Genomic DNA, 21,062 nt, shown 5'->3' on the forward strand with positions numbered 1-21,062 from the left:
GATTTTAGAACATCAACAGGGGGTAGGGACATCACAGTTGTGATACAGAGGAATCGAGCATGTTAAGCACATTAATCGTCTTGCTCCTAATGCAGTTTCATTACTCATGAATCACCAGCTGTCCTATTGCCTTTCATAGCAAAGCAACCTTTCCCTTGAAACAAAAATTAAACATTTTTTGAATGGCAAAGAGGAAAGTTAGTACAGAAAAATAATTTCAGGAAAGCAATAGAGAAATTGTCCTGCTGAAGAGAAGGTAAAATTTGAGCAGAAAAAAAAAATAAAGATATGGTAACTGGTAATGAGTTACTATGTCTTTTGCTCCTAGCACTCTAATATAGAGTTAAAACCAGGCTGACAGCAATGGAAAGGTTTTATCACAGTATGCTTGATACTCAGCAAGTTTGTTTCAAGTCTCTTTTTGCCAAGTAGTTGCCAACATTGTAAAAACAAAAACAAAAAAACCAACAAACATTCCTGCTATTTAGGTATGGTTGATTGGCACAACTACATAGAACTGAACAACATCTGAAATCAAGCTCCCTATTACTCAGAGTTCTCTGGTATTTAGATTTACGCAGTTAAAAAGCCTTGCATAATAGATTTTCATTGCAGTAGCTCTGTGCTGTATATATCCTACATGTGAAGTATTTTTGTCCAGGGCCTAAAAAGAGCTATATTCACATGCAAAAAATTCACTTCAAAACGTGTATGGTTTGGGAATTAAAGAAAAAAAACCAAAACAAACAACCTGAAGTTTTACTGAACTTCAAGTATTTTATGTGATTTTCTTGCAAAATTTAGTTTGAAAGTGCACTATTTCTTAATGCATCATTCACATTTCATCTATTAACTTTCTGAACTTAGGTAATAGACTTGCAAAAGGAAAGTGTATTTGCAGTAAAAAGTCAAGCATCTGGTATTTGCAGAGCCACTAAAATGGAGAGAGAGATTGCTCTATCTATTCCCCATAGTAAAACATCATAGTACTTTCTGATTAAAAAAGAAGTTTCTAATGATGAAGAATACAAATTGCAAATACATTTTTTATTACTGCACCATTACTAGAATGGTGAATTTGTCACTGGTTTTCATGGGTGCAGGACTAGGATGATAATTTCCTTTTTGAATTTGTAAGGCTGATTGTGAATGGGGAATTTTAAAAGACATATTATTATTAGACTGAAGAGCATGCGTACTGTTCACCACTGAGTCTCAGTCACTCGCTATCGGTCTTCCCTTAAAAATCTTCCCCTCAAAGGAACAGAAAAAAGGGAAGGTATTTTGCACAGAAAAGCTTGGAAAACAATGTCAATGTCATTTCACATCTCTGTTGTGGTAATATTAAATTATTCCCACAGACCTGTATAGGTTTCAAAGATAATTTTATGTATCTGAGGCTAGCTGATTGTAAAAAAGGAACATGAGGCTGGCTCACAGTCAGGTTTTAAAATATATTAGTATTTATATACATAAAAATATAGATACACATATACTATTTAAATTGTAAGGAAGAACATATTTATTAAAAGCTGACATTTTTAGAATTTTGGCTTTTGAACCATTAAGTAGAGAAAAAGTTAACTTTTACATTTTCTTGTGCTTGCAAGGGAAAATTTTTACTCTGCAATCTGAAAATTTTTGTTGGTCCTATTTTCTAATTTTTCTGTCTTGGATTTGTTTCAACTGAAACAAGCAACAGTTATTGGAAAGATACAGTAAAAAGGGTTTGAGAACAGATACAGTTCTAAGCTACAAGGTTATTTATGCATCATTGATCCTTTATTCTGTAACTTGTGATTAAGGTGAACTCAGTCGATGCTATTTCTGTCTTCAATAATACAGGGAATTTTTACAGTGACACTGATAACACCTGATCTCTGTAAATCCATTAGCTATGGTAACATCCAGTTACACAGTCAAGTGAATGTAGGTATGTCTGGAAAAACTTCACTAGATAGATTAACTCAGATTCACTGATTCAGAAGGTAACTTCTAAAGAAATATATTTGTAGAAAGCAAAGAACAAAAGAAACAGATGTCATAGCAGACACTTTAAGTATTAAGATGACCAAACTTGTCTTTGTTACATGACAGTTCAAATTTGAACCATACAATTATACTGCATAAGTTGTTCTAGAAGAGTACTGCAAGAATTTAGTTTGAAAAAACAGAGTGAATAACTACAAGGCAGTTATTAGAAGGTGTGGAACCCGTGTTCTATCATGTACTTTCACAATGTTAGATGTTATAAAGAATCTACATGACAGTATTACGTGAATGTAATTTTGCAGAGATCTTGAAAATATTCATTGGTTTATTTATAGTACATGGATAAACTCCCCTATCAGAAAAATACCTTATACATGTCATCTTTAATTATTCTACACTTGTTAGAAGTCATCTTGAAAAAAAATGCACGTCCATATTGCAAATGTTAGATTTGATCAGCGTAGCGCATAGCAAACGGCTATAGTAACTTCATAACTTTTAAAGATTATGTCCTAAAGTACCCAGAAAAATGTTGGGGCTCTGATCTCCACAGCTCTCATATCATGCTCACACTGGGAGAATGGACTACTTAATTAGGAGACTGCAAAAGACAGAGCATCTTTTCTGTCTTTCCAATAAATGTGAGGAAACGAGCACCCTGCTTCCCCCAGTTACTACCATTTGTTTTGGGGTGCTGTCATTCAGCATGGAGAGGAAATGAAAACCTCCAAACTTTATCTGTTCAGTGTTCATCATGACCTGTGCAACTGATGACCAGTTTCCTACCAGAAACAAGTGGAAGGCCTCCCCCAAGTTAAGAACCAGTAATGGAAAATTACTTGTCTTACTGACATTTCCTTGAGCACAAGATGAGGTATTGTTCAACAAGCAGTCTTGATCTCTCATATTGATTCTGATGGAACAAGCAGGCCTGGAAAGTCAAATGACCATTTCTCTGTGAAGTTCTAAAGAAATCAGAGTTCTGAGTATATCAGAACTTGCAAAACTTCAAAAAGAAGAGAGCTGCTACCCAAGATAGTAATCATTAAAATACACTAATCTTTTATTAAAAGCTCTAAGAAAAAAAAATGACCTTTTTTTTTTTTTCCTTACCTCTGGTAAAATAAGCTCTGACAATAGCGGTTCACTTTAGCACTTCAAATGCTTCATTTTTAAGCACTTATCTAAACACTACATACTAAACTTTCAGGTTTGAAGTCTAACATGATTTCACATATACTGGATTGGCAAATCCTAATAAAAGCATACTGTGTCTATATTAGAAGGTTCTTTCCATAGGAAAAACATGAAATGTCCCTTCCTATAAAGATGGATTTAAATAAATTGATATAGTTTTCTTCAGATTGGTCCATTTGTTACAGTTAACACCTTTTCTTGGTTCCAATGTCAAGAAGTAGTAAGCATAAACATTTACAGCTGTCAGCATGCACATAGTGATAAATCCCACTGAAACTTCCATTTTTGAAGGGATTATTTCTACCAAATCTGCTATTTTTTAACACAAAAGAAAGACAACCTGTAGATTTGGGGGTGCAAAGCAATCTTGTTACTATAGCGAAGTGTGGCTATAGAGTTAGAATTACATTGTAAATAGCAATGGAAAAATACAGACAAAATCAGTTAAGTAACCGGAGTACAGACAGATTGGTCCCAGTGATTTACCATCATGAGAATAAGTGCTTTGCATTAGTGTCCTTGACATGAATGAGTATTTTCCTGCTATACTTTGTATTACATTAAAACGCACTACTCAAATTCCATCTTGACTGAATTAGAAGAGTGCAATGTATACTTCGGGTACTTCAAGATGATTCTTACAAACTGAAGGATTCCACCGACATCACTGTTTGTTGAGTTTAAACTAGGGAAGACCACTATTAACAGTATTTAATTTTAAAAAGAAGGTTAAACAACAACAACAAAACCCCACAACACACAACCACACTGTTTTTAAGAGAATCATATAACTTCAGTTGTTTTTGCCACAGGTATGTCAGCTACGTATTTGTGCATTTTCAGTAAAACCGAAGAAAGAGGCAGTAAAGCATAAGACTTGGTCTTTAACTTCTGAAAGCAGCATGGAATATTCAATGCCTACCACATACACAGTAAAAGTCAGAAGCAATTAACTGACTGCACACACAAAATCTTATGTTCATTAAACATTTCTGTCCCAGTAACCATCTGCAAGGAACAGTGTTTTAATCCTTCAGCTTGATTTTCTTTTGGTCAGGGTAAACTGAACTACAACTGTCTTTTACAGGAAGATAAAACATGAAGCAGAAATTTTTAAAACTACACTTTTAAATTACTTACACTAGAAATATAGAACAAAACCTAAGCTATTCCATAGGCTGGATGATCTGCATACACATACAGTATTGCCTTGTATTGCATGTGTGCCACTTCATCAAAACTATTTGCCTGGAATCAAATTCCTAGTAGTATTTTTCCTGCAACAGAATAATCAAGTTTTATGGAAGGATGTAGCATTGAATTTCACTCACTCACTTGAAACATCCTTACTAACTCATACTTACTTGAGTCCAGAGAAAGCTTGTTCAAACCCTTCACTACTCCTGAATGATCTTAATATTGCAAGTGAGGATCAGAATTTGTGTTCCTGAAATACTCTTTTTCTAGGTTACACTTCATAGTTGGAAAAAGACAGAAAAGAGCAAATACTTGAGGTAAAATTTTAATTGTTAAAAGATTACAACAAAGGTATCAGTACCTGAAAGTTTCTGCCCTTACCCATGCCAGTGGCTCCTTCAACCCTTCATTCTTAGCTTTACTTAGTAAATAGTAACCCTTAAGAAACCAAGTGAAAAATTCTCTGTCTGGTAGCCAGAGTATAAGGAAAGTTACATAATTACAGAGACATCATAATGTATTTCCTGAAAAGGTAGAAGGCCAATATAGTTTTTACTTACATTTACAAAAAGTCAGGGGAAGGAGGAGTCGAGCCACAGAACTGGTATTAGCAGCATTTGTAATCCATTTTGCCATGGAAACTGCTTCACTGTGGAATCCCAGTCTGCTGTGAGCACAGGTTGCTAAGGAAAGAGAAGTAGACAGCTGTTAAAAGGCTATCAGAGCAATTCATAATGGTAGTGATAGGAGGGTGATTAGCTCCCACATCCTCTTTCCTCATTATCATTAAATCACAGCTTACTGTTAATATGTTGTTCTTTCATGATAAGTGACTACTGTAATTTTCTTACTGCAAAATCTGAGATTAGTTTAAAATGTGTAAAAAGATCACTGATACTGTGCTCCTTTTAAATAACATCCCTTAGTTCAATAGCTTATGCCACTTTGTTTACCTACTGAAATATGTCCTTGAAGATTAAGTATATACACTTAGCTTGTGGCAGCTGCCAAATCATGGGAAGTGTTTCTTACTAAGACTGTCACTGCATTAATGATAGTAAGTATCTTGGGAAATGTGCAGGAAAGAACTGAAGCAGAGCTCAGGCCCCCAGAAACCTGCTTACCTACTACTTAATCCCTAGACATGCTTCTTTGCCTTGCCTTAAGGTTACCAACTGTCTAAATTGTACTTATGTTAATGGCAATGACTCCCACAGTCTTGAACAACACACCACTTAGTCTATGTTTAAGCTCAATAGAAGCCCAGAAACAAGTTGCTTTTCACCATTTCCCCTAATTTGGTGTCTGTTCTAGGGCATTCCTCTGGGCCCTAGCTCTTTGAAATATGCAGGTGCAGGTACTCTTAGTTTAAAAAGCAGAGGGCAGGTGGGTTCTTTAACTCCAACGAATTAAAGATCTTACCGCAGAAGGGGTAAAGCAGATAGTGCAGAAAAGGTGGTCCAGGGTAGAGGTTGGTCTTACTGCTGTGTCAAATGTGTCATTGAATAGAAATAAATTCAAAATTCTGTTAGTTATAGAGCTTAGTTACAATACAGATTCTTAAAAATAAGGTTATGGTTTTGGTTCCTCTGAACAGGAAGCAGTGTAGTTCTCCATTCTACAAGGAACAGTTACAATAATGCACACAAAAGCTAAGTGATTAGCTAAAATTAAGTGACCTCACTAAGTGAATCATAGAGAGACTTCTTATGATGTGCTGATGCTGTCCTACAAAGTGATAAGCCTCAATTTCTGGTAGTAAGTAAGCAAGCATGAAAAAGTCACATTACCTAAGATGCCATCCATTTTGGAGCCCATAACTACATAATCTTCCAATTCCATAAATATATATATGTTATTAGGCAAGTATTTGAGGGGAAGAGAGAAACTATAGAAAACATAGATTATATAGAGAAAATAGATTAGATAAAAATAGTTTCAGCAAAGGCTTCACATGGGAGAAAGGAAAAACTGAAGTCAGGATCCTGCTGGAAAAAACATTACTACATTTAAGAACAAGTAATTGAAGTATGGTCATTTAATGAAAGAAAGACTGCTGAAAATGAATACTCAAATAAAGATCAAGTATGCCTCTCAACAGAAAAAGGATATGCAATTTTGTAACACATGATGGTGTACAGAGAAAGTGAGAAGGAAGCATCTCACTTGTGATGTCACATGATAACAGAACAGTTCTCAAACTGAGAATTGACTTCTCAAGGCGGCACAGAAACTGTGCTGAGGTAAAGTGATTCATTGTTGGAGTAGAAGTGGGATAGGAAAGGGAGATCCAGTCAGCTGGGTAGAGCAAAGCCTTCAGTGGAAAGGCTGCACTCATCCTACTGCAAGCAGTCCAGCTCCACAACTCTGGAGTGGTCTAAGTTTTGCTATACAGTGAATACATGCGTTCTTTTCCCCTTTCCAGCCCCTGCAATGCCTCTTCTGGTCTGTAGAACTGTTGCAGAGTTGTGCTTGGACTGAACCGAGGGACAGAAACATGAAATACATCCTGGCAAATTTGGGGGCAAGGGAGGAAAAAAAAGAGGTTACTATTGCTTTAATATAATCAGGAAGGGGAGTTATTTTCTGTATGGTATTGTATGTTTGCAATATAATTTTGCTTTTAGGTCTCAATATTCCATTGTGACAAAAGCAAAGTTCAGAGAGGGTGGTTTGTTTGGTGAATGAGCATTTGATTAAAGGTGAACACAGACAAGTAGACTGAGATGTAAATGCTTAACAGAGACATGAACAAGACAGAAAACAGAAGAATCATTAAAATGTCAATGTTACAGGAAGGGAATTAAACTGAGATGGAAGGTTTAACCTGAATATCAAGGAAATCTTCCTTACAAAGATGCAGGTATGAGAACAGTTTTCCAATGAAAATACCAAAGCTATAGACACTTCTGATTCTGCAGTGTAGAGTGTCCAAGTAGTATGAAAATGATTCTGCATGTAAAGGGGACAAACTAAATAAATTGTGTTTGTTTGTTTGTTTTGCTTTTAATCTTTAAACATTAGTCATTCAAATCCAAGGGAGCTTTTGGCCAAACACCCTGTATGTATTCCTGCAGTTATACATAAAGAACAGATGATTAGGGGAACAAATAATTTTGAAAAAATAATCTATTATCTTTCATATTCAATTCTAATACTTCCTTTTATATTTCAGGGTGCAAGTTGAATTCTATATGAATGAAAATACATTTAAAGAGAGACTAAAGCTCTTCTTCATCAAAAACCAAAGATCAAGTAAGCAATTGGATTCATTTCTGTTAAGCATAATTGTGATACTTTGAGTAGAATTCAGTTCCATTGAAGGTAACAAAAAAAATTATCATTAGTTTTGTTCTGAGCTAAAATTTTACCAAGTAGAGGAGTCAGTTTTACATAATATCCAAAATAAATTCAGAAAGTATTATTTAAACTTAAAGACAACATCATACTTATTTTGTAGGATCAAGTACTTAGTGGCATGATTTTATTTCTGTATCATGATCAAGCTGACTAAGTTGTATGAATCTGACATTGCAATGCTAATTGACAAGCCATGACTTTATGTCTAGGAAAGCAAAGAGCCTCTAAGATGCTGGAGGAAAAAAGCTGCAGAAGTACCTAGCTTTTTGAAGTGTTCAGTTCTGTTAAGTATTCCTAAATAAATTTCAAACTTGATCTATACTAAAAAAAAGAAAAAAAAAATTGAAAGGAAACTAATGGGGAGGACGGACATACCTCTTTCTCCTGAGTGTGGTACCTTGGAAATGTATTCCTTGTCTTTAGTCTGATTTAATACTATCTTCATTGACATATACACTTAAATTTATAGACCGTCATAGAAGAGAATAATGTGGAGGAACTAAGATAATAATCTCTTTATCTACATCCATGTAGCAAGTCCAAGGGGATGGAAGCATTGCATATTATCAGTGAATTTCATAGCTGAGAAGAGCAGTAACTGACCTCAATTCTCCTCTGTGTAGCAGGGTCAAATTTACCTCCATTTGCCCTACAACTGTAAGGAACTAAAATTACAACGCCTTAATACAGAAAGCTTTTAGAATAGAAAGAATACATCTTGGCCGTTGTAATAGTTAAGATGGTTCCATGGCTTTGTGTCTAGGAAAGGACAGTTAGGAGAAAATAAATAACTTTATTTTTTTTGGTGTCCCTATCGAAAAAAAGCTCAGACAAACAAAATTTGGGGAGTTTTTAAAAATAATGCAGACCATAATATTTTTATCTGTAACAGCTAGTATTAACTACTAGTTTTACATCACAGAATATGATCTTTTTATTGCCTAACGTTTTCTAACTTTCCATTTTGTGATAAGCAAAATATTTCCCTAAACCAAAAAAAAAAAAAAGATAAAGATAAAGCACTGTACTGTGAATAACTGATATTTTCAATTTGAGCTTTGGAGTTATTTGACAGTGTCTAGCTGGAGAATCAGGTTTAACAAAGCTGCTGGAAGTTCATTCATGGGGAAAGCTTTATTTGTTACACTTACATAGACACATAGGGGAAAGGTCATCTTCATTCAGGTGCCTGATTTAGTGATTAAATGCAGTAAGAGACAAAACAGAATAGACATCCTAAACTAGAAAAGAATATTCCTCATGGCTAGAAGGGCAGTCTGAGAAGCTGTAAGCAATAAATAGCCCTTTTATTCCTAACCTAGTCCACAGAACAGGGATTTGATGCAGTTTTGTTTACTTACTAAGAACGTCTATAAATTTATGACCTGATTCACTGTAAATCTCTTTTCACTGGTAAGATTCTGAATAGTACTTTCTTGCTTGAGATAAATGAAAGAACTTTTTTCCCTACTTCAATCTTGACAAGATTTAAACAAAACCCCATATATACAGATCTTAGTGTTCAGTGAGAGCACTGAAAACTTTCCTTCACATACTGAAGTTGTAATTGCTATCAAGAAAATAATTGTCAATAGTATCAGCAAATTTTCAGATTGTGTAACTAAATCAAACTACACACGTTCAGTTTTTGCTAATCCTTAAGATGTTGCAAGTGAATTTAACACAGAGTAAAATAACACATGGTTTTTGTCAACCAGAGAAATCAAGTCTAGAATTTATATGGATTTTCTACAGATTACTAATCTGATCTAAATCACACGCAGACCGGTAGCATGAAATATCAGCTGGTTCATTCATTATTCTGGTTCTGAAAGTATTTCTATAAACTGATAAAAAAAGACTTAATCTGTCAACCTAGCTTCCACTCAAACTTCTGCAAGTAAATGTCTAATCAAGTTCAACCAATACAGGAAAAGCATTTTATAAATGCATCAGCCAGCATGCCTGAGTCCCTGCCAAAAAAAGAAAAAAAAGAAAAAGAGAAGACGACATATCAGTATGTCTTGCTTGTACTTGCCAGGCTCACAGACTACATTATCACAGCCTAAAATAAGTCTCAAAGGAAAAAATAAGTGAAGTTTCAATTCAGTGGAGCGGGAATAAAAGATAACCATCATCACGATATACGTTAATAACAGTATATTTTGATCCAGCTCCTAAAGCTGGCTGCTACTGAGATGATTTTGCTAAAAATTCCCCAAAATAAGTTAGAGACTTAGAATAAAAGAATAATGGAAGGTGATAGTGAAATCTTCAACTGCTGTCTCCATCACTCTCATTTTGATTTAGATCAGTTCTTTAAATCAGAGGTTTAATCTCTAAAAATGCTTACAAGGGCAACATCAAGAATTTATAATGAAAATGAAAGAAAGTCAGAGCCAGTACTAATGAAGCATAATGTACTTAAGCACTCTGTACTTAAAAACGCCTGCAAAAAATAGCAAATACATGTTCAGACTGAGAAGGAAACACTAACATTATATTTCTTTCACAAAACAAACATTTTTAACTGTTATTATCAATTTATTCTTTTAAATAAGACAAAGAATATAACACCATGGTTACATGGACAGAGTGAAATTACAATCTTATTAAAGTGGATAACATAGCTGGATAACAGTGTATGATTGATATAACTGAATACAAATTTCAGGCACCAGTGTCAAAACAGAGATACTCTGTGCAAATGGCCTTGCTACTTGAACAATCTAGCTGTGAATGGAAAAAAAGAAATTAAGTGTAGCACACCATGTTGATCCACTGGCAGCATGTAAAACAGAAGACAAAAATAATCAGCCAGCAAACCAAAATATGAAATATTTTCTTTGTAACATAGTAATAAATTAACACTATTTTAAGTACCTTCTGTAGTGACTGTCCCCTCCCTTCCCATATTTGAAATCCTAGATCTCCATGACAGTGGAATAAATGCATTTATTCTCACTCAGAGGTGACAGCACCAACTATCAGGCTACAGAAAATTTCGACCACAGAGTATACTCACTTGGTAGTCCTACATTAATTATTAAAGCTTTAGCCAGAATGAGACTAAACATGCTCCCTCTGACAGTGCACCCTGTTTCTAAAGGCTGAAGCATACAGAACTGGGACCTTCTGAAACAGGACAGATCTGAAATCTTCCTTATTTATATTGTGATAAGTGACCCAGTCACATATGGTACAAGAGGTATCCTATTGCCTTGCTTTATATATAACCCAGTCCATGATATGCACTCTGTGCTAATGAGAACCCTTAGACAAAAGCATGTCTGGTGTGAAAACCCTGCCTTATATTCTGTGGGAAACAGACATTCCTGTGGAGATGCCAAGAACCAGAAGCACTTTTAGGCATAGCCTGGAATAGAGCTATGGAACTTAAAGATTTGAATACATAAGTAGTTCTTGATATTTCAGGACTGATATTTGAGAGTTAAGAGTTTAAGGCAGCAGGCAGGAGCATGGATCCCTAGTACTGATGTAGTTGTTAATCAGAAAAGCACCACTTTCTTTTGGCATTTAAACCAACATATAATTTCAAATTATGATTAGAAATGAGTCCATTATCAGTGCAGGAGTGTTTCACACCAAGTTTAGTGTTTAAAGAACTAAAAACCAGCAGAAACAAACAACAGACTTTTGCAGTTACCTAAGAAAGTTAGACAACACAGAATTCATATGGAAAAGAAATCCTGGTGGACTTCTTTGTTTGAGATTAGTTTTTATTTGTTTGTTTTAAACATTATCTGCTCTTCTTGCTTAATAGCCGAGTTGTTGTGGCAACCATTCATACCCCAGCAGAATTCCACAAAAGGGTTAGTACAGACAATTCATGTTTTCTTCAGCAACAGTTTTAAAAGAATGCGGAAAAAAAACCCCCTTAACATTGTCCAAGAAAAGTACTGGGGTTCCTCCTAGTCAAATAATAGCACAACAGCACACTTAGCTACCTTTTACAGCCTCTCAATCCATTTACTGCTTCAATCTCTTCACTCATGTTGGAGAATAAATAATCTGTGGCTAATTACTCTTGATTGGACAGCAAGAATCATTAGGTTAATGTTCACAAACCTAATTGCTAATAACAGCTGCAGTACTTTTTATGGTTGGGACCACAGGATTTTAACCCCTAGTTTACAGATGACAAGGTGCTGTAAAAGTCCATCTAGTTCTAATGTGACAACAGCAACTTCATAGGTAAAAGTAGTAAGTAGTGTTGTGTAACAAATCTTAAGATTTCTTTTAGCAATTGTATGGCCGAATATTTAAGAATCTATCTTCTATGTTTGCTGTACACCGTGTTTTAATGGGAAAGGAACTAGTAGATAGAAAGGGTGATTTATTAGTTTTCTCTGTAAGGTGTTCATTTTGAACTTACAACTGAGTGAAGTCAAAAAGTATGTAATATCACCATAAGATAATTATGTTTCTTTATTTAAAAGGGAATGTATACTCACAGATTTGGGTATGCATAATGAAGCTGTAGGTCTTAAATCATAGAAGTAATTACATTGAGTTCAGCAGACCTGCTAACATGTTTGCAACACAATGATATAAGATACCCTCTTTACTATGACTAGGTGCAAATGAAGTAAGACTCAGTTAATGGTATTGTGCTTTGGACAGAAGTGTTCACAAGTGACCTACCCTCACTTAACTGTAGTGAACCAACAGTTTTACCTTAATTAGTGAATGAAAACTTACAACCAAGAAATAGATAAAAATATTTACACTGGCAAAATTTAAAGACTATTGAATATAATAACATATATATAATATATATAACATATATAATAACAAGACTGAGAATTTAAACTCTAATCCTTTCATTACTGCAAAATCTGATTAAAATAAAGCTAAGTTCCCCTGGAGAAGACAAAGGCTTCAATTAGCACTGAAATAAATTTCCCGTGTGGTAGAAGCAAGCGTCCATGTGGATCTCTTTGAAGGAATCTTGTGTTTGTGCAGTCAACCTACGTTTGTGGGAAATACTGTAATATTTTGTGATCGTATTTGTGATATATCCTTTCAGCTAGAACATTTCAATATTTACATGGTCTGTAGAAGTTGTTGATTCGGTTCAGTTGTGCATTCAGCATGACTTTCATATATCCTGATCCTTGGATGCATAATTACACAACTTCAACGTTAAATGACTACAGTTTAATATTTTATAAGTTGGGATAGTATTAATATATTCTGTATGAGAAGCTACTGCATGAAGACTTCCAGATATTAATATTTAAATGCTTGCCGTTGTATCTCCTCTGCCTATTGTTGAAAGTATGTCTTCTTCATGTCACTATATCTCTCATCTCATCTCCTTCAAAAAAGTGAACTTTTCAAAAGACCCAAAGAATGGCATCAGGAATGATGAATGGCATAGAACAGCTTGCAAACAAATGACTGAGTAGTTCTTTACGTTGAAACAGATGGAGTCTTAACTCAGAGATTTCTGGAAGCTGGAAAGGTGTATTCTATGTGTATCTGACAGGCTTATTCTTACAATTCTTCTGTATGATATGCTACTTGCCCATATTGGGGACAAGTTACTGGCTAGATCAACCATTGGTCTGTTGCAGCATGGCTATTCTAGTTCCTTTTAGTTTTACTTTAAAAGTGGTTAAAACAGAAAAGAACCTAAATTTATTTTTGTATTTTCTTTTCTTTTTTAAATAGGTCTGAGAATAAGATTATTCAATTTTTCTCTCAAGCTACTAAGCTGTTTCTTATACATAATTCGTGTGCTCCTGGATGATCCGAAGCAAGGACTTGGATGGTAATGTGTTTTGTTTGTTTGGTTTGGTTTGTTATTTCTGCTCTCAAAACATTGTTTAATTTCTAATAAATAAATGAATTTAATTTATTAATCTTTGATATTCTGTGAACAGGGATTTGCTTTTATGGCTTACAGGTATTTTGAAAGAATTATAAAGCTACTTTTACATTGTGAATGGAAATAGGATCTAAAAGAACTATTATTTTTTCATTTTACTGCTAAAATCATTCTGGCTATTCTCTCAGAAACTGTGCAGCAGATATAGTTGTGCAAACTTGTAGTTGTATTTTTACATAACATTTTTATTTATAATTTTAATGTTTATGTTTATAAAAATAAAATTAAAAATATCTGTTTGCCAGTTTATGCAACAACAATTTCAGGATTTTACTTAAATAATTTTACTTAAAACCCCAGACCCCGAAAACAGACAAATACATGAAACTGACCTTTCATGCAGATGACATTGATGACAATTTTCTAGCCCTCTGCTTTCTCTAAACACTTAGAAGGGAGACCAAAAGTACATTAGCTTTACTCAGAAGTGCATGAGAGAAGAATGTGTGAATGGGAAGTACAGAAGATGCATTTGAGATTTTTTTATTTTGGTGGAAATTTATTGTAAGAAATTAGAACATTTGAAAAAGGGCCAGGAAAAAATCTCCCTGGAAAAACAAGAACTGCAAAAACTATTTCTTGACTCCACATGTGTCTTAGAAAGTGTCTCTTCAAGGAGAGGAAATGTGTAGGGAGGAAACAAGCAGTACAGATTTTGCAAAACCTGTAACAGTGATGGATAAGGGAAATTTGGACATAGTACCACAGCAACTCAAGGACTTAAGATTTTACAGCTAATGATAGTTTCTGGCATGAAGAAGCTGCTGGTGTTGTTTTGTTATGAGAACTCCAGTGAGCCCAGATGAACATATTATACTGCAAGTTTATGTCTAGGTATACAGAACAGATTAGAACATTAGCACTTCTGCCACAGTCATACTTCCATGTTTTTGTATTCATATGCAAAGATTTTTCTGCATCTTGGAGACTGCTTAGTTCCCCAGACCTTTCCTGACATATTTGTTCCTTCAATGTAAATGTTTAACAACTCACCAGCCAGAGAGTGTATTTGTCTTTTCTATATACATAATTCCCTTATATTCTGTTGTGGTACATTTAAGAGATTCGTTAGTTTGTTATATCTCTTTCAGGTAAGTCACTTCTGCATGCTCACTAAGACCCCAGTCGTAGAAGCCATGCCAGATAAACCAGCCCTCTGACCAAATAGTACCCCATCAATGTCAATGGTTTTGGCCATAGAAATCTTGAGGGCTTGATACCTGAACTGCTGCCACAATACATTATTGCAAATGCAGTGTTATGGAAAAATGTTCTTTCTAGATATTGTGTCACAGCCTGATGAAAGAAATTACTCAATATGTTGAGAGAACAGCCACAGAAAACGTTATCATCTGGTTGTTTTTAAAGTGACAATTCTGGGAGGAATGCCTTTCATCACAGACCCTCCCTGCATATTTATTTCCTGCTTTTCAGAAATGCCTGCACAAGTTACTATCTTTCATTTACTCCTTCAGGCACAGCGGGTGTACAGGGAAGAGCTTAAGACATAAAGCATCCTTATTAATGGGTACCATTTATCACCTGTCCCACTCCGTTGGTAAAAATACAGCTATGACTATTCTGTGGTCTGAGAATTCTTTTCTGCTGACCTTGCTTGCCAAGGATAAACAAGCATGTATTTGGTCATTTACACAAATATATATTCCCACATCCTTACATGACCATTTGAAGGGAGGATTTGTGCCAGCAATTCAAGGCAGGATAACATCACATGTACCTCGCAGCTATTATTTTACATAGATATCACCAGTTTCTTACTTCTACTCATGAATCTCCAGCCCTCCTCACACCCTTACAAGAGGATATAAAGTGTAGTTTGATGCAATCTTTCCTGTTGAGAGTATGGGAGGTATATATGCTCCTTTTATCTCAGCCTATCCATGTGATAGGGTTTCTAGTATCTCTGGATCTTCAGTATTTATTGTGCACGTAGTTCTGCTTTTGAAAGTATAATTTCAGTTCTTTTGTTTTTAAATTGGAACATGTTTTAAAATCTTTAAAAAATGTAACCTGAAATGCTTCATAGACCTTTGTCTACAGACACATAACACATACAGAACTACTTTCTAAAAGTTATTTTACTTATTAAAATGTCTATATCCATTGCCTAGAATTTCAAACTATTGCATGCATTTTACATAACACTTAATAATGTAACTAATATCCCTTTCCTCCCATATGTTTTTACAATCATGTACCCATATACATTTGCCAATGAAAATGGACTTTGCATGGATGGGATGACAAATATCAGTAAGGAATTAAACTGGAGTTGTTCCAATCAAAACTACACACCTGGAACAATTGATTGGTGAGTTCCTAATTTAAAAAGGCAAACCAGAAGCCCACATAATACTGGGGAAGGGAAGGAAAGAGGAAGACAAATCCATTTCTATCTGGAATGGTGACATTTTAACATATAATAATGATGTTTTCATAACTGTCAAGCAATTACTTCTGTGTTCCTGAATATTCAAAACTGCATTGAATATTTTAATTGTTTCTCTGATTGCATAAGTGAACTGCTGGATTGGATGCTCTTGTAAGGTCTGAATTCCATCAACTTTTATACCTTGCTGAAAAAAACTGGATGCCCTCATTTAAAACGTAATTATGACTAGCAGTAAATGACTAACAGTAAGCTATTGTACCATTGAGTATGCCAGATTCCAGTGGTACTGTATCAAGTGCCTGTTACCATTGTGTTTAGTAAATACTAAGACAATATGAGATTTTTCCAAGATGTCAGCCCCTATGAGTTAGATACCATTTATATCATATATATATCATATCTATCATACCATATATATCATTACATAGGTAGCAAAAGGTTCATACAAAAGAATTGACAAGTTTCTTTTTCCACCATAAATATTATTACTTTGCATCTGTGCAAATTGATTTTTTCTTTCTGGAATCATAGGGGATTAACTAGCACCACTGAATCCATTGAAAGATTTTGGTGTCACTGGGTGTTGGATTACTCCCATGGGAACTCAGTGGTTGGCTCTGGATTAGCAATACAAGAATTGTCAGTACTCAGTAGATAACTACTGATTTAAATTTTTTTTTAATGGGAATGTTTCTAAAAAATAAGGCTTCTCTAATTTCCATTCACATGTACAATTTTTTTTCTCTTGATTTTGTTCAAAACAGTAACCAGATTTTTATAGTTTGTTTTTTTTTTTTTTTTTTTAATTTTAATGAACAGGTCTCCTATTATTTGGGTGAATAGAAGCTTGCCTTTATGGGGATTACAGGTAATATGCAAATGGCCATTTTACCTATTTTCATTTAATAACGGTAGACAACAACGACTTATAACATTTTAGTGAAGTTAAAGGAAACTTGGAAAAGTTGATGTTAACAAAGAAATCTACTTGACTAAGTACAATAAAAGCATAAAGATAAGCTGATCTGAGTGAACTGTTTCAAATTTACATAGCTTTAAAATATATTTACAAAGTATTAAAGCCATATCTAAGTATTGTAGAATTAGATAGGTTTTTCTCCTAGAATTATCAAGCTCTGTTGAGTCACTGTTTGCTCTAATGATGAGCTTAACTTTCATAAACTGCTTATGAATAGCTTTTGACAACTGGAACTTGAGAAACATACTGGCAGACTGTGTATAGAGCTCTCTAAAAACCATGGAAAGGCCACTCTGCAGGCTCCCTGAGGGATGAAACTCATGTCACAGCCTGTGCAATGAGACTCATGTCACAGCCTGTGCTTTAGTCAGAAAAATAACAATATTTAAGCTTAATGCTAAATACTGTTAGCCGAGATGGCTTCAGAGGATGCATACAAAAGCTGCTTTTTATTATCTTTTATTTTTCATTGTAATAGTTAATTCATATATTGTTTCAAAGTCAATATTAATACACATATTTTGTCACTTCACTTAAGGTTTCTGTGGCTGTAATAAGTCTCTTTGAAACTCTGCTGCTGAGTTATCTAAGCTACAAGGTAAGTACTGTTACTTTTAGGCATATTTCATCACAAAAATTAACTGAGTTAAATTTTTCATTGTAAAATTCATGCGCCCCCATTTGTGCCCACACTGATACACAAGCAGGAAGGTGAGAAAAACACACATATACGGGACAGCATATTGTCACAGGAAGCCCTACTCATGTTTCCCGAATTTATAAACAAACAGTAATATCTAGAGTGGAAGTCAGAAATGAAATTGTAGTTGTTTTCATTGTTCACTTACACATTGTAATTTGAAAACAGATTCTCAAAAGTGACCTTAATTTTTGGATACGGATTTTCCAAGTGCACAGTCTTATATGTCTATGCATATTGCAATGGACATGATTGTCATTGATCTCAAAACTGTAGCTATTCAGTATCTATAACTCAAATTTCAGGCCTCTGAAACTACATACCAAAAAACTAGGCCAAGACAGTACTCTTTTTTCTATTTTTTTAATTATGGATACCTACATACTTGTGTTATCCATCTCTCTGATGGTTTTGGTACATTTTTCAAAATGCCTTGAAATCATCTGATGTGGATACAGTATATTTTTGTGTTTGCATTCTCTTTAAAAAGTTATAATACTTTCCTAATATTTTTATTCAATTTTCGTCATTATATTTTATGTGCTAGCCTAATCAATTTTAGGTACTCTGCATTTTTAGTATCTTCAGGAGAAAAATACTATTAATAAAATAATTTATCAAAGTAAATATGAAAAGAGGTGTTTCTGAAGCTGAAAATATCTTGGAGCACTCTTTTTCTTTCTTTCTTTTTTTTTTTTTTGTAATTTTTGATTTACTGACATTCAGTAGCTATCAGAGCCACCACTGAAGTTAGAGAGTTGTACTTTAGTGTGTTTATCAGTGATTATGGCATAAATGTTTTCCATAGCGCCCAATAATGCAAAGAGGCTTGAAACTTTACTTCTTAATCCTCGTAGTGTATACTATGAAGGTGTTGCTGGTTACAAATGCAAATCAATTATAGGCAGAAACAATCCAAAATTAACAAATCTAGTGCCCAAACAGTAAAGAGCAATCACAATTTCTAGTGTTCCTGAGTTTATTGGGCAGAATTTTATCCGTAGCCATTTGGCTTGTGGTCTACAACAGTTTTAGTGAGTACAGAAGTTGAGAGAGATAGTGGCAAGTCAGCTCCCATGAGAAGTTACTTATTAGCGTGCAATGGGCTTAAAGCTTTGCTGTCTTGATTTGCTGCATATACCTGTCACAGAAGTTGAGACAATTTTATGATGGCTATATTTCCAGTCTCCATGAGGGAATAAGAGTAATGTAAGAAAAAATGGTAGTACTGAAATGCACTTTGGCAATCCACCTGATGCAAACACCTCCTTCCCTCTGGTCCTGGAAATGTTATGATAGAGCCACTTACCCCAGTTTTACAGCAGTCTCAGGAAGCCAAGACAGCTGTTATTTCACCCACTGTAGGCCCTTTCTATACAGCCAGGATGGCCGAAGGAGACTTGGTTCATGTAAATCTGTGACATTTCTTATTTCATGCCAACACTTCCAAAGCTTTTACAATTTAGGAACAAGTCAGAGGAAAAGCCAGGAAGAAACAAGAAAAAAGTTGACTTTGTTAGCATTTGTGTGCGCATTCCTGGGATTTCACAAATAACCTGTAAAATAAATAAAGCAGTCATTTGAGAGAATACTCCAAGGAATTTGCCTTTCTAATACTTGGTTAATGACATATGAGAAATGATTCAACATGAAGAATAATGAGGACATAATAGTATGTGATGCTACTAGGTTACAGTAATTTTTCATTTTTGATTGCTTTCATGTGGGAAGGAATGCAAAGAATGTAGCACTGTATTGCACTGCTGATCACTTGGATCTGAGAATGAATGGTTTACAATCTGCATTCTCACATCTTAATCCATTACACGAGGGTTTACCGTTGGCCAAAATTCTGAGAGATGTCTACATTAGAAATTTTGATTTCCAAAACTTGTCATAGATATCTGGCAACACTACTGTATCACTGGCACACAGGCAGTCTTAGCTGCTTGTGCCAGTAGCATACATTCTCACTGCAAAAGGCAATTTTGCAGAAGACATGACGCCTTTGTATGTGGAAGCCAGAATCTTAGAGCTGCAGACATCACTAAGTACCTGGAGCACATCTGCACAGGCATTTTGCCTGCACAAGTAAATTATGTGACATTTCTATAACACAGAAAAGCAAGCTCTTAACATTAAAAATGAAGAAACTGGTGAAATCATAGAATGGGTTAGTTGGGAAAATCAAATTTCTTTCGATTTTATTATTCCTACAAATTAAACCTCAGTTTTAGGTCTCATAATTTCACTTCTATTTACAGAATTGCTTATTACATGAAATGTTTAAGATTATTCAAGTGTGTCTTAACTCCTACCAATTACAATTACATGGAAGACAATGATCCTTGCCCCGTAGGTCCAATGGCTTCCAGATGTGAAAAGTTAACAATAGAAAAAGAATATCATATGCTATAGAACTTGTTTTAATTTTCAGTGGTTATATCTGATTATTATTTTAACAGCCAAGATTATTATGTAATTGCAACTGAAAATATAATGCTTGACTGCAAATTCTTGCAATATTTCCATAATATATGCTACATTGTTATTGCATTATGTATGATGAAGTCTTGATATACAGAGTTTGTAAAGCTGTAAGTCACTGAATTTTCAATACCTTCTTTTTTAAATGTATGGATTTTCATCCCAACATTTAATCATTCACAATCGCTACTCAGATGTGGAACAGAAGTAGTATTATTCCCATCCTGTATTTATCAGTAAGCAAATGAAAAGTTCAGTACCGCTTCCATTGAAATATGTGGGAAGGCTTCTAATATCATGTAAGCAGGACCAGTTTCCAAGAAGCCCTGAAATATAATGAAGTGTTTGTGACAGAAATACAGAACTTTGGTCTTGTAGTCCTAATTAAAATATTAAACATTAGATTGTCTTCCTTACTTCTCTCTCCGAAACAGTTGGAAAAGAGAAAATACAAAATAGAGATAAAAGAAGATACAGGAAGGAAGGACTCACTATAGAATACTGCTATCTTTCCCCAACTTAATTTCATTCATATTTTTAATACTTACTTCTTAATAAGTTAATATCTTAACAGCAGGATTAGAATTAATAAAGAGACTTCTGTGACTAACATGCAGAGCATAATAAAACATGATTAAGGGAGAATGAGCTGGTATTTTTTCTTTGGAAAATACAATATATTTGATTCCTCTTTTGCTTTATATTTTGCCATGAAGTTCTATCAGAAGGATGTACAGAGTGGCTCATCCTTCACAATAAGCGTTAATATGGACTACAGGGCAGTCACCTGTGCATAGGAGTAGTCAGAACAGTTGATTTGGTG

General features: G+C 34.6%; 1 protein-coding gene across 3 annotated transcripts in view; it reads left to right on the forward strand.

Moving 5' to 3' along the window:
* KCNT2 (potassium sodium-activated channel subfamily T member 2) overlaps positions 1 to 21,062 on the forward strand; it is a gene marked incomplete at both ends in the record, with an annotated part of 126,950 nt that overhangs the window by 24,869 nt on the left and 81,019 nt on the right. For 2 of the 3 annotated variants that reach the window (XM_080349257.1, XM_080349258.1), the window contains 4 exons: positions 7,562 to 7,641; positions 13,444 to 13,543; positions 16,893 to 16,941; positions 17,591 to 17,650. In XM_080349257.1, coding sequence (XP_080205383.1) covers positions 7,562 to 7,641; positions 13,444 to 13,543; positions 16,893 to 16,941; positions 17,591 to 17,650 — 289 coding nt within the window. Of the gene's footprint in view, positions 1 to 7,561; positions 7,642 to 13,443; positions 13,544 to 15,935; positions 15,993 to 16,892; positions 16,942 to 17,590; positions 17,651 to 21,062 lie in introns of all 3 variants that reach the window. The other variant, XM_080349259.1, reaches the window with a different exon arrangement.

Source organism: Nesoenas mayeri (assembly GCF_963082525.1).
Source record: "Nesoenas mayeri genome assembly, chromosome: 8".
Lineage (NCBI taxonomy): Eukaryota > Metazoa > Chordata > Aves > Columbiformes > Columbidae > Nesoenas > Nesoenas mayeri.